The following is a 12,530-nucleotide window of genomic DNA, read 5'->3' on the forward strand; positions in this document are numbered from 1 at the left end:
AATCTATTTCGGCCTGCTCCGACTTACATTTAACGTAATGCACAAAGATCTTTTTGGCATCGAGCGTGGCTTGCGATCCGAGCACTTTTTGACGGACTTGGTGGATGTTGGTGCCTTCCTGACGCGCCATACATTTGCACGGATGAAACCGCTTGCAGATCGCGGTCTGGCAAAGATTCGAAATCATGCTGAAAAAGAAGAGGGTTACTTCACATGTTTGCCAGAGCATTAGGGGTGTCCAAAAATGACGTTTTCTTCAAATTGTTCTGGCCTTCACCCCATGAAAGTGTTAGGTTGTCCGTAGAAACAACGTTCGCCTAATTTGGTTCAATTCCAACCAGTGAAAGTGGAGTTACTGCCGTCGAAAAATTTGGATTTGAGTAAAATAGTATTTACGGTGGGAACAACAAAAAATGTTTCTACAGACAACCTAACAGTTTCATGGGGTGAACGAAAAATTTGGAAACTTTTTTATATAATAAATAGAAACTTTCTTCTCCTGTAGCAATGCGGCTACTGGTTGGAATTGAACCAAATTTGGTTTGCAGGCTTCAATTAGGTGACCTAACAATTTAATCGAGTAGCTAGTACAATTTGCGAAAAAAGTGATTTCCTTCATAAATCGCCACTGGAACTAGAATCGAACTACTCATATTTCGCAACCAGCAACTAGAACTACTCATTTATCGAAATTAGCTACTAGCAATAGAACCAAAATAAGAACTAGAAACTAGATTTGATTATGTGGCAATAGCAATTAGGTACTAAAATTTCACGCCAATTTAGGCTAAACAACGGCAACTAATGTTTCCTCGCATGCACTAGAAATAAACTACTCACTTTGAAAATGCTCAACTCGAACTAGAACTACTCAAAAAGCCAGTAGTCGGCTGATGCCTTCCAAACTAGGTTGGTCATACGTGAAAAGTCTGGTTCTAACAGAGGCAATCTGTAATCCGGGCAGTATTTATAGTAGAAGGGGATTGCATTTTTGAGTAGGTTACGAGAGTGGCTCTAATTGATGGGTATTAGGGCTGTTAAAAAAGACTTTTCCTTCCGATGTCACTAGCTACTTGATAAAATTGTTAGGTTGTTTAAAAACACGCTACACACCAAATTTGGCTCAATTCCAACCAATAGAAGCGAAGTTATTGCAGAAACAACATTTGGATTTGAATAAAATAGTATTTACGGTGACCAGCTCTTCAATTATTTATTACAAAATCATGGAATTAGAAATTTTCTACTACAATAACTTTGCTTCTCGTGGTTGGAATTGAGCCAAATTTGGTGTGTAGCGTGTTTTTCACCAACCTAACAATTTTATCAAGTAGCCAGTGAAATCTGAAGGAAAAGTTCATTTTTGAACAGCCCTGATGGGTATGTTTCACAGTCATTAAATCTGTCATTATGCACTTTTCAGATCGCACCCACCGCATCAGTGCTTGATTCTACTCAATTCGCTTACGAGGTTTTTCTGTACGGTTTCAAGACAAAGTTATACGGAATTGCGACGGCCCCCACAGGGTACAGGAAGCTAAAATCGTGACAGAAGTATTTCACTTGATATGTAAGACCGTAACTTTACACCACCGCCACTTTTGGAATTTTTTTATATTTTTTACTCTGCCCTAGTGTGCAGATTTTGATAACTAGATAATTTAGAAATTCAAATTCCAATCTAATTTTTTGTTTCCGTGAAAATGATACGGGAGAACAGTACACTGCCAGACAAGTCAAGCTTGGTGTAACTCTTGATTTTATTTGGACATATCTTCGTTTTTTTGCAGGCTTGCAATGATCCTTGACTTGACTCGAGTCATTTTTTCAAATGCGTAAATTGAGTCGACTCGAGACTATTTTTGCATTGACTCGACTCGTAATCGAGTCATTGTGAAAACCGAACTGTGAGCATAATGACTTGCACTGGACTCGGTGGTGAATTGAAAATGACTCGACTCGAGTCAAAACTAAAAAAGTGAGCTTGACTTGTGACTTGGAACCTTGTGCTTGGTGTCAACCCTGATTTTTTAGCATTCCTTGTCAAGTTCGAATGTAATTCAATTTCCGAGTTTTTGCAGATTCAGTAATTCTAACTTAAATTCAGTTTGGAAACACACTGTGTTGCTATCACTCTAATTCTAATCAAATTGAATAGCATATTGATATTGAAATGAACCCGAATATTATCGGCTGACACAGGGCGGTCAGGGGCGTCAGGGGTAATCGAAGTTCTGTACCTCCAAGAAGAGATTCTAATCTAATTTGAAAAGCTATAAATGGCAATCGCCTGTACAGCAAGCTTGGACCGTTCCGTACGATATAGCTCTCCTGTAGCATTTTCAAGAAAACCAGAAACAAATTAGCATGAAAATTAGAATCGTCTAGATGTCCAAATCTGAAGAGCGCGATGACTAACGTCGCGTCTCGAAGCTCCTCCGTCCGGATGCATTTCGTGTTGAACTTGACTTTTTCCACTTCCTCGGTGACTTCTTTGTAAATCTTGAACATTTCCTCCGCGGTCTTAGCGGAGGCGACCCGTTCCGAAAAGTTTTCCTGCAGCCACTTCCATTTCTTATGCGGACGGTAAACGCACGGCTTTATCACCTTCATATAACATGGTTGAGTATTGGATGTAAGCATGCACATTATTATGAGGGCGGATTTTGACATTTTTTACCTTAAAATATCAACTTTGACAAAATTTTGTCATCATGTATGTAAATTATGTGTTTTCGCACATGCTAGAATTATACTACTTATCTTCCTTTCTGGTTGAAACTGTCTGTCTTTACGAAGTGGTTTGGCCTAAGAAATCTCTTTTGGCTTAACAACTAACAGAATTTTACATCAAAAAAGTTCATGTTACCGAAATCTAGACCTATGAGGAGTTTTAGTAGTTACATCACGCGTTATGGTAGAACTAATTGAAATTTGTTGTAGTACAACGAAAGATACTTTCCTACATTCTCCGGTAGAGAGTGTCTGTCCCTACTAAGAAGTTTGTCAAGAATGGAGAAAGGACGTTCAACAGCAGTTGTTGGCTTGCAACACTCAAGTTGTGCGTACACTACTGGTGCCACACCGTGTTGCTTCGTTCTGACAATGACGTCTACATCAAAATATTTCATCTTGATATAAGAACCAATGCCCACGCAGTCTTGCTTCAGTTAGGATATTGCGGTACGATGACCATAACACCATGTAAACATAGGCTATCTGTTTCATTTGACCGTTTATGCTTCAGAATGAGCAGATAATGGGCCGTCTACAGCGGTAGGCCTATAAAATTAGCTACAAGCTGTTAAATGTCAAATGATAAGTTCACTGACAGTACAAACATACAAACGAAATTCAGGTTTCATAAAATATTTGACTGTGTAAACAATTATGACCATTATTTGACCTAACGCTACAATTTTGACAAAATTCTGACATATTTTGACATTTAAAAAAAAATCGTCCTATACATAACACATGTGCCAATGTGCGGCCTGATTCAAAGTGGACGGAACCTGTGATGATTCAGATCTATTCTGGAATGGTGATTCAAAATTACCGAAGCTTAGCACGGATTATTATCGTCGTAAAACTGTCCAGGTAGAATTTGCGGTCACCTGTTGCACTGGTAAAGGAACCTTCTTTTCGGCAGAATGATTTTTGGGCAGAGTGATCTTGGACTGAAGCTTTTTCAGAGCGAAATGTTCTTCGTCTGTAAGAAAAAGAGTATGTCTTTGGCGTCGTCAAACAATCAACCTCGAAGCGATATTTTATGTACTTATGAAATACAAGTTTGTGCTGGTTCAAAAATTACCTTTTTTACAAATTTCACCGGTTCTGCTGATCACATGTAGTATGACACCTAGGGTTGCTCAATAATAACTTTTTTTCGGATTCCGGGGATTCACTGATTAAACTGTCAAGTTGCCTAGAAAAAAACGCTGCATACCATATTTGGGTCAATTTCAACCAGAACGAACCACCTAAGACCCCCTTGAAATTTTTGCATTTAACAGTAAAAATACCAATTTTTTATTTTTCATATTTTCGTCAACCCCATGAAACTATTAAAAAAGACGACGCTTTAGTATTTTTGCTCACTTCCAACTGGTAGAAGCAATTTTGCAACAAAAAGTTTTGGATTTGCTAAAATAACATTGATGGTGGGTGATCCCAGAATGATTGATGAAAAACTGAAATAACTTCGCTTCAATGGGTTGGCATGGCGTCAAATTTCTTTTGCGTCATTTTTGTAGACAATTCAACCATTTCATGACGGTAAAATATGTAAAATTGTGAGGTTGCCTGAAAAAAAACGGTGCTCACCAAATTCGACTCAATTCCAACCGGAAGAAGCAATGATTTTGCAGTAGGAAATTGATATTCGACTTTATAGTATTCATACCCGGAATTTCCTTTGATTTCATACCGCCGCAGAGCCAATTCAATTTGGGAATATACTGAAGAAAAATCTTAAATGGTGTTTCCAAATTTTACTCTTAACGCCATGAAACTGTTATATAGTCTGCAAAAACGACAGAAAAGTAATTTGACGCGATTCTAACCGTAGAAGCGAAGTTATTGGAGTTTTCGAACAATCATTCTCTAATTAGCCACCATTAATGCTAATTTTACACATCCAAAACTTTTAACTGTAATAATACCGCTTCTACCGGTTGCAAGAGAGCAAAAATTGTAAAGTATCGTTCTTTTTAACAACTTCATAGTTCGAGAAAATTTTTTTTCTTCATTATAAATCTAAAAATTTAAATAGGCTTTGCGGCGGCTTTTCTGGTTGAAATCGAGCCAAATTTGGTGTTCCGCGTTTTTTTTTTAGGCAACCCAACAATTCAATCAGTGAATACTCGGAATGCGAAAAAAAGAAGCTGTTTTTGAACAGCCCTGGGTCCGCATACTATTATCGGGTTATTGGAGGCAACTACTTTCGCGATTGCAAGATGTATCTTTGCGGCTGATCAATATTTTGGGAATCGGAAAAGAGGACACGTTTTCAAAATTTTCAGACCTCCGATACCGTAGGAAAATCCTGAAAAAGCGGTAAATTTTCCCACTTTGTGATCGTTTGACTAGAGTTGCTTTTGCCATATATTTAACCAAAATTCTCAAAAAGAGGACATTTGGGTTTCTTCCGAGTAGCTTACACTTTTAAAAAAAGCCAAAATAGAATTGATTTTGCCATATATTTAACCAAAATTCTCAAAAAAGAGGACAAAATCTAAAAAAAGAGGACATTTGGGCGTCTTCCGAGTTCACTTTGAAAAAAAAGGACGTATGGTTACCCTAACGAATGATTCTAAAAATATGAGATTCCAGTAGCTTGCCAGTCCGTCCGTACCTCCGTTGGCTTTATTCCTCTCTTGCTCCTCGATGACTTCCAGCAGTCTCTGCCTCACGGCAGTCAGACCGTCCAGGACCGTCTTCGGCCCTTTTTTTCTGTAGACCATCTCGGTGCCTTTGTGTTTGCAGCTTTGAATGTATTTCCAACGGTGGCACACTTGGTTGTCCGTTCGTCTGTCCAACGCTTGCGACACCATCGCCCATTTGCTCTCGCCGTGTTCTGCGACCTGAGGAATGAAACGAAGCTGTTAGAAGACCTGGACTAGAGAATTCTAATTGCTATTAAATAGTATATTCAAGGGTTATAACCGAGGCCCACGGCTCCTAGTCACAAGTCAATCTTAATTTTATCGTTTTGACAAGTCAAGTCGAGTCATGGTATTGTGGCTCGAGTCCGAGTCCAAGTCATTGTGTTGATTGCTCAGTTCCCAATAAAAGTCTTGTTAACCCACTTTTTATATCTCTGTTTGGTGACATCGAATGGTTAATATTATCGTAATTTTCCTCACTTATTGCAGTTTCTGGTCGCATTTTCAAGTACCAGTACCAATAGACGAAATCCCAATAGTATGGTTACTTTACTGTTCTTCGAAATGACAATGAAATGACTGTCCTGGCCGTCTGAGTTTCGAGTCATATGACTTGGTTCGAGTCATGCGCAATGACTCGAGTCCGAGTTGAGTCATTTCAGAATTTTGCGAAAATGACTCGAGTCAAGTCGAGTCGTCAGAAAATTGAGACTCGACTCGAGTCATTACAAGCCTGGTATATTCATATTGTAATGAACCCGAATATTGTCGGCTGACACTCGTCAGGGGCTAATCGTCGGCGACTAGTAGAGAATGGTAAAGAACATTGTACATCAACAATCGTATCACAAAATATGACGTCACCGGCATGAAATTTCGAATGAGAGAGCGTTCAACGGAATCGGAAACAGATCTGATTATAGTGATTTTTCTAATTGTGATCTGATTGCGTAAAAACTGTGTAGCTATCATTATAACTAAGGCAAGTTTCTGCAACTTTTTTTTACATCTTCCGACAGCTTCCTAGTTACTCAGAATCATGTACAATAGGGTTGTCCATAATTTGGAAAATCTCAAAATTTATGCGTATCCATGTCTCATTTTATAGATTATGGATAAAAAACGTCAATGAACCTGCAATAAGCTCTCAGGAAAGTCGTTAACATTTGTCTAAATGCGTTTGAAAATAGCTGCCGTAGAGTGGGCGTGTCAGCGACTATAGAACGACAAGCAGACAAGTATTCACGAAATCATGGCACTTGATTAGCTAATCTGCTATGCTTCAATGATCACGACGGTGGCGGATTGGTGATCAGCTGGTCAAGGAGTCGGCTAACGGCGGTGATTCTGTAAGCGCATTGTAGGTTGGTCCGCAGATAATGATTTAAGATTAATTCAGAACATGTTGAGTGACGAAATACATGATGAGCAAAGAACAGCTGCTTCACAAAAACTTTAAATACATGGCTTGATGGCTTATTGTGAAGGCAACCGTTGTAGCCTGTATGCCTTATTTTCATCGAGGGAAAGCACAAAAACACGAGAAGAAATATTGCAAAGGCGCTTATGCAAGTGGTAAACGAACTTCCAGTTTCAGAAAGGATGTACCATGATTGAATACAAATATAAAGCTTGACATTGACACTACTGTGTCTGATCTTATCTGGTCGTGGTAGCCTATATAATTGAACTCTTAAAAGCTGTACGGGCTGGATGAATCAGCCATTTATGCTTGGCACTTGTCACATTCTTGCAGCATAATGAATCATACCCGCGAGTGGTGTCAAAATCCTCAATGATGCCCCGGGAAAAGTATAAAGGCAAGCATTGACTATGCTGGTAGGGTCAGCAAAAAGACTGTTCGCTTGCATTGTTTAGCATGTCCATAATGAATCTTAGATCATTACCGGCTGCATCACGACTAATGCTTGAATCAAACCAGACATGTACATAAAAAAGAATGTATTGAAGCTGTGCGTTAGATAATTTTTTCAGAGTCCCAGCTACCTGGTCGGCCCACATATCTTCTGAGCATACAGGATTGTGTCCAGAATCCATCTCACATGGTGTGCTGCACCAGTTGGGCGATAACTAATATACCTTACCTGCACTGCACCCAGAAAAGCAGGACCACTTAGCGTACTCTCAATCATATCAGAGAGGTATTTCTGGGATATATAAGTTCACAAGAATTCGCTGTTTCACCTCTGTCATGCCTGCAAGAGGGTATTGTTGTTCTGAACCTATCGTTATATAGTTTTAACACTAAAAATTCAATGACCAAGTGTCTCATTTTATTATTTAATCACCAACGTACAATGCGCTTACAGAATCATCATTGCAGTTAGCGTACTTCTTGAACTAGTAGAAGCACATATTCAGCAATCCGCCTTGGTCGTGATCATTCAAGCATAGCTGATTAACCAATCAAGAGCCGTGATTTCGTGATTACTAGTCTTCTCGCCGTTCTATGGTCGCTAACACGCCCACTCTATGCCAGCTACTTTCAAACGCATTTAGACAAATGTTAACAACTTTCCTGTGAGCTTATTGCAGGTTCATTGACGTTTTTTATCACTAATCTACAGAATGAGACATGGACACGCATATTTTTTGAGATTTTCCAAATTTTGGACAACCCTAATGTACAATCATGTTCCAAGCCGTTTGGAGGGATTTTATAGTGCAACTTTTCCATACCAATTTTTACTGCAACTTTTGTCAAATGTCAAAATGTAACAAAGTGATTTAAAAACATGCCATAAACTATTTCAGTGTGGTTCTATTTTCTTTTATTTGCTAAACAAAGAGCTATATGATGGGTTAGCAGCATCCCACTGTGCTATCTGCGACACGATGGCTTGCAAGCAAGAAGTTAAACTACCCCTGCCAAGCAAGATCATATCCGAAAAATAGTAAATAGATCGCTCCAGTAATCTTGTCGTTTAAATTTGAGACACCGTAGTTTTCCATTTCACGGACGCAAAGGCGAGACCGCAACAAATTACATTTTCACTTGATCACCTTATTCGGGCTATTGATTTTGGTAAAGTCGCCAAGAATGAGTTTTTCTGCAACACCTTGGGTCAAGTTTGCAGACCCAGGCGGTTTGGGATGAGTTATTTGACTTGTTTTAGACGAGTGATGGAGAAATCACTATGCTGTTTGGCTCTTTTGAGGAAAATTATTCACGTATTGCGTCATGTTCTTGCTGTGTACCGCTTAACCGTTTGGCGCCGGCGTGGGTATTTTTACCCATTGCCGGTACGAGGGAAGCGTACTGCAATAGAACCGCTATATATCCCGTTCTGATCGTACTAGGTCGTTGCTGTTTATTTCTGCCGATAGATATTGTTTGTGCAAGTTCATTGATACCATAATATTTGATATATATTATATCTAAGACATCGAAATCGGATACCAAAGACCGTAGATAAATATGATGCAAAATACACTGTTTCGGCAACGCGCGCGTCATTGACCACTCTCACATAACTTGCTGTATGTTTCGTTCTGGCCGTCTTAGAGCATAGTTGTTTCTTTCTATGAAAAGCTAGTGTCGATACAAGTCCACACATATCTTCATATCTGATATTAGTTACATATAACGTGTTCAAAATCTATGTGATAGGCCGAGTGACAAAAATATCCGCCGACCGCATCATTTTGCGCTCACGCGCGTTCCCGATATACCCGTCATGTAAACCGTCGTATATTTGGTTTTATTCATCATAGCCTGTTGTAGTTTGTTTCTATGAATAGCGCTTGTCAGCTTCTGTTTTTCTTGCTAAAACAAACATAGTATACTAGTTATGTCTGCACCGCTCAAGGTTGCATTTGAAAATCGGGAACAAATTCTCGCAGCCTACCGTACCAGCTTCAAGCAGAGGGATGATTACTGGTCACATAAGGGGATATATATCGAGTTCTAATAGTGATATACCTTCACGTCCTTCATAGATTGTGTCTGTGAATAGTTGTTTCTTATACGTTTCTAAATAATGGCTAATAGTCAAGTATAATTCGTAATAAATACAATATTACTCAGCGCATATATCTACGCAAAAGTGTGCATCTGGATATACAAAGAGCTGTCGTATAACGATATATATCTTACGTTGTAGTAATGATAGGCATTCGCGGATTGTCTCTTTCAATAGAACTAGCCAATATCCACCTTCAAGGCCAAAATAAACAACATTAGTTTGCCTAAGCCACCCCAAGGTCGCTTCTGAAAATCGCGAAGAGAATTCCTGCAGCCTACCACGGTAGTGTCAAACGCAGGGACGAATATCCGTAACATAAAGTGATATGTCCTGAATTCTATTGGTAATAGACATTCTTAGATTGTTTTTGTGAAGAGTACATGCCCATAGGCTTATATCTACATCAGACAACAGTTATTAGTGATGTATATAAGGTAATAACTGCAATATTACTCGGTGTGCATTACGTGCAAGAGGTGTGTATATATTTGAAGGAAGTGCTACCAAATAACGTCATAAACTTTACTTTGCAGTAATGATAAGCATTTGCAGTATATCATTGTGGTAAGGACTGTATAATATACGTCTAGGAATACTAAAATTACTGCTTTAGGTTCTACAACAGTTTCAATTATAAGCCTTCGAAGTTACCATACGCGCGCCATGACTCACTCTCTCAGCGGCCTGCCGCGAGTTGACTAAAACGGTCGGTATTGTTTTGATTAGAAATTATCGCCTGCTAGACGTGGAGGGTCGACTCAGGGCTCTCTAGAACGATGAATACTGTGTCTATACAATACATAGGACTCTATCGTCATCGGATACCTATACTAAGGTTCATAAGACCCGCAATTTAGCATTTCTGTTTCCAACCAACGTTTTCTCGGCTTGCTCTGGATATACGTATCCAGACACAGAGCTCGAAATGATTTGAGTGGCGCAATCGGATCCGCGTTGAAGTTCTGATTCGAACGCTACCTTGTTTACCGTACTCGGATCCCATTAAGGTACAGTTTTTCGATTTTGAAAATTGAAGTAAAATTTTTCGAAATCTGCAGCCGGTGCCAATCGGTTAAAGATATAATTTTTGGCGGTCTCCCCTGAATGTCCGTGAAATGACCAAGTAACAAATTTGACAGCTCTCCAGGAACTAGGTTATACAATCGGGATGCTAGCAACCCCAACAGATTGTTTGATGGTATAGAAGGTTATGACTGTTGATGAGAGAATTAAAAAATATGAATTTCGGTTTATATATAGAGAAACACACTTGAATTGGAGGTAATTTTTTTTCAGTTGACAGCTCCTTCACGCCCCCTTCACACGTTTCACGCCCCAAAAGCCCCCCCCCAAGGGGGGCGCGCCTCACAGGTTGAGATCCACTGGTCCAAATGTTAATAAATTCAGGTTACCATATTTTGAGAGATCATAGCTTGAGTCCACTTTTCCAACATTTTGAAAGATATAATACCGGAGTCGGAAAGGGGTGATTTGGAAATTTTTTCAACTGATTTTCCCGACATCTCAACTTGTGTTATGTATTTTTCGTTTATTTTATAGCCGAACCTGACGTTCAGTAAGTCGGAGTTATTGCTTGCATTTTAATACTTTTTTCTAGAAAAAGAGGACAAATTCCAAAATTGAGGACATTTGGGCACTTTTAATTTCTTGAAAAAATAGGACAAATCCTCTTTTAAGAGGACATAATATGGTAACTAGGGCTGGGCACAATGATTCGAGTACTCAATGAATCGAGTATTTATTGTAATGACTCGAGTCGAGTAGTAAAAGGTGAGTTTTTCGAGCACTGAAAGTATACGCTCCTCGAAGCTAAAAGTTAATTTACTATCGATAATTATAGTTTTGATACTATTTTCCTCTGAGGAAGCCTTGAAACCTCAATTGGCCGTGTCGCAGCATACGAAACATAGTACAAAGCTACGATCATTACTGGAAATAACACATTTTCAAAGTCATCATCATCCCACAACATTGTCGAGAAGAGCAATGACATCGCTATGGTTGAAAAAATACCAGAGTATCTTTAATGAGACGGATAACAGGCATTATATTCTTTGTGGTGGGATAAAAGGAACGTTTTTCAACTTTGATATATTATATTCTGTTATGACGTCATAATGAGTGATACTCGAGTACTCGACTCGAAGCGTTTTACGTGATTCAGAATCGAATCACTCAGGTACTCGGTTTTGCCCAGCCCTAATGGTAACCCTATTAAGTCTTAATGAAAATGACTTCATTTGAGTCGCGACTCGAGTGATTACTAGGGCAAGTTTTTGTTGCACTAAAATCGAGGAAAGTTGCATTTAACTTTGATAAAAGTTGCAGTAAAAAATTGCAATTAAAATTTCGTTGAATTAGAAGGGTATGAGATACTCGAAAGGTTCCGTTGTGTGGCCTAGTTCCTGCAGATCTGTCAAATTTGCTACTTGGTCATTTCAAGGACGTTCTGGCGAGACCGCCCAAAATTATATTTTTTTGCGGTACACAGCAAGAAAATGACTCAATACGAGAATAATTTTCCTCAAAAATCCAAACAGCATAGCGATAACCCCCTACCCTAAAACAAGTCGAATAAAACACCCCAAAACCCTTAGGTCTGCAAACTTGACCCAAGGCGTTGCAGAAAAACTAACTATCGGTGACTTTAACTAAATCAATAGCCTGAAAAAGGTGATCAAATGAAAATGTAATTTTCGGCGGTCTCGCCTGGGCGTTCGTGAAAAGCGAAACTCAATTTTAATGGACAGAATTAATAAAGCGATCTATTTACATATTGTTCAGAAACAGTCGTGATTGGCAGTGGTAGTGTCATAGATAACAATGAGATGCAGCTAACCCATCATATAGCCCTTTGTTATGCAAATTAAAGAGTATAGAACCACACTAGAAATAGTTTATAGCATGTTTTTAAATCACTCCTTCACATTTCGACGCATTATTTGATAAAAGTTGCAGTAAAAATTGGTGTAAAAATTGGTATGAAAAATAGAGAAGTTGCAAAAAGTTGCACTATAAAATCCCTCCAAACAGCGTAAAACATCATAGTACATAGTTTCTGAGTATCTAGGAAGCTGTCGAAAGCTGTAAAAAAAGTTGCAAAAACTTGCCCTAGTGATTACATACATCCCCGCGA

The 12,530-nt window shown here is 38.9% G+C and overlaps 1 protein-coding gene across 2 annotated transcripts in view; it reads right to left on the reverse strand.

Moving 5' to 3' along the window:
- The window catches only part of LOC145447814 (snRNA-activating protein complex subunit 4-like), a 49,167-nt gene that overhangs the window by 6,518 nt on the left and 30,119 nt on the right, over positions 1-12,530 (reverse strand). For both annotated transcript variants that reach the window (XM_080326091.1, XM_080326090.1), the window contains exons 14-17: positions 5,357-5,585; positions 3,618-3,712; positions 2,420-2,607; positions 28-188 (exon numbers count right to left, since the gene is read on the reverse strand). In XM_080326091.1, the coding sequence (XP_080182217.1) occupies positions 28-188; positions 2,420-2,607; positions 3,618-3,712; positions 5,357-5,585 (673 nt within the window). The remainder of the gene's footprint in view (positions 1-27; positions 189-2,419; positions 2,608-3,617; positions 3,713-5,356; positions 5,586-12,530) is intronic.

The sequence above is a fragment of the Botryllus schlosseri genome, chromosome 10 (assembly GCF_051294905.1).
Source record: "Botryllus schlosseri isolate E-star chromosome 10, Bs_hap1, whole genome shotgun sequence".
Classification (NCBI taxonomy): Eukaryota; Metazoa; Chordata; class Ascidiacea; order Stolidobranchia; family Styelidae; genus Botryllus; species Botryllus schlosseri.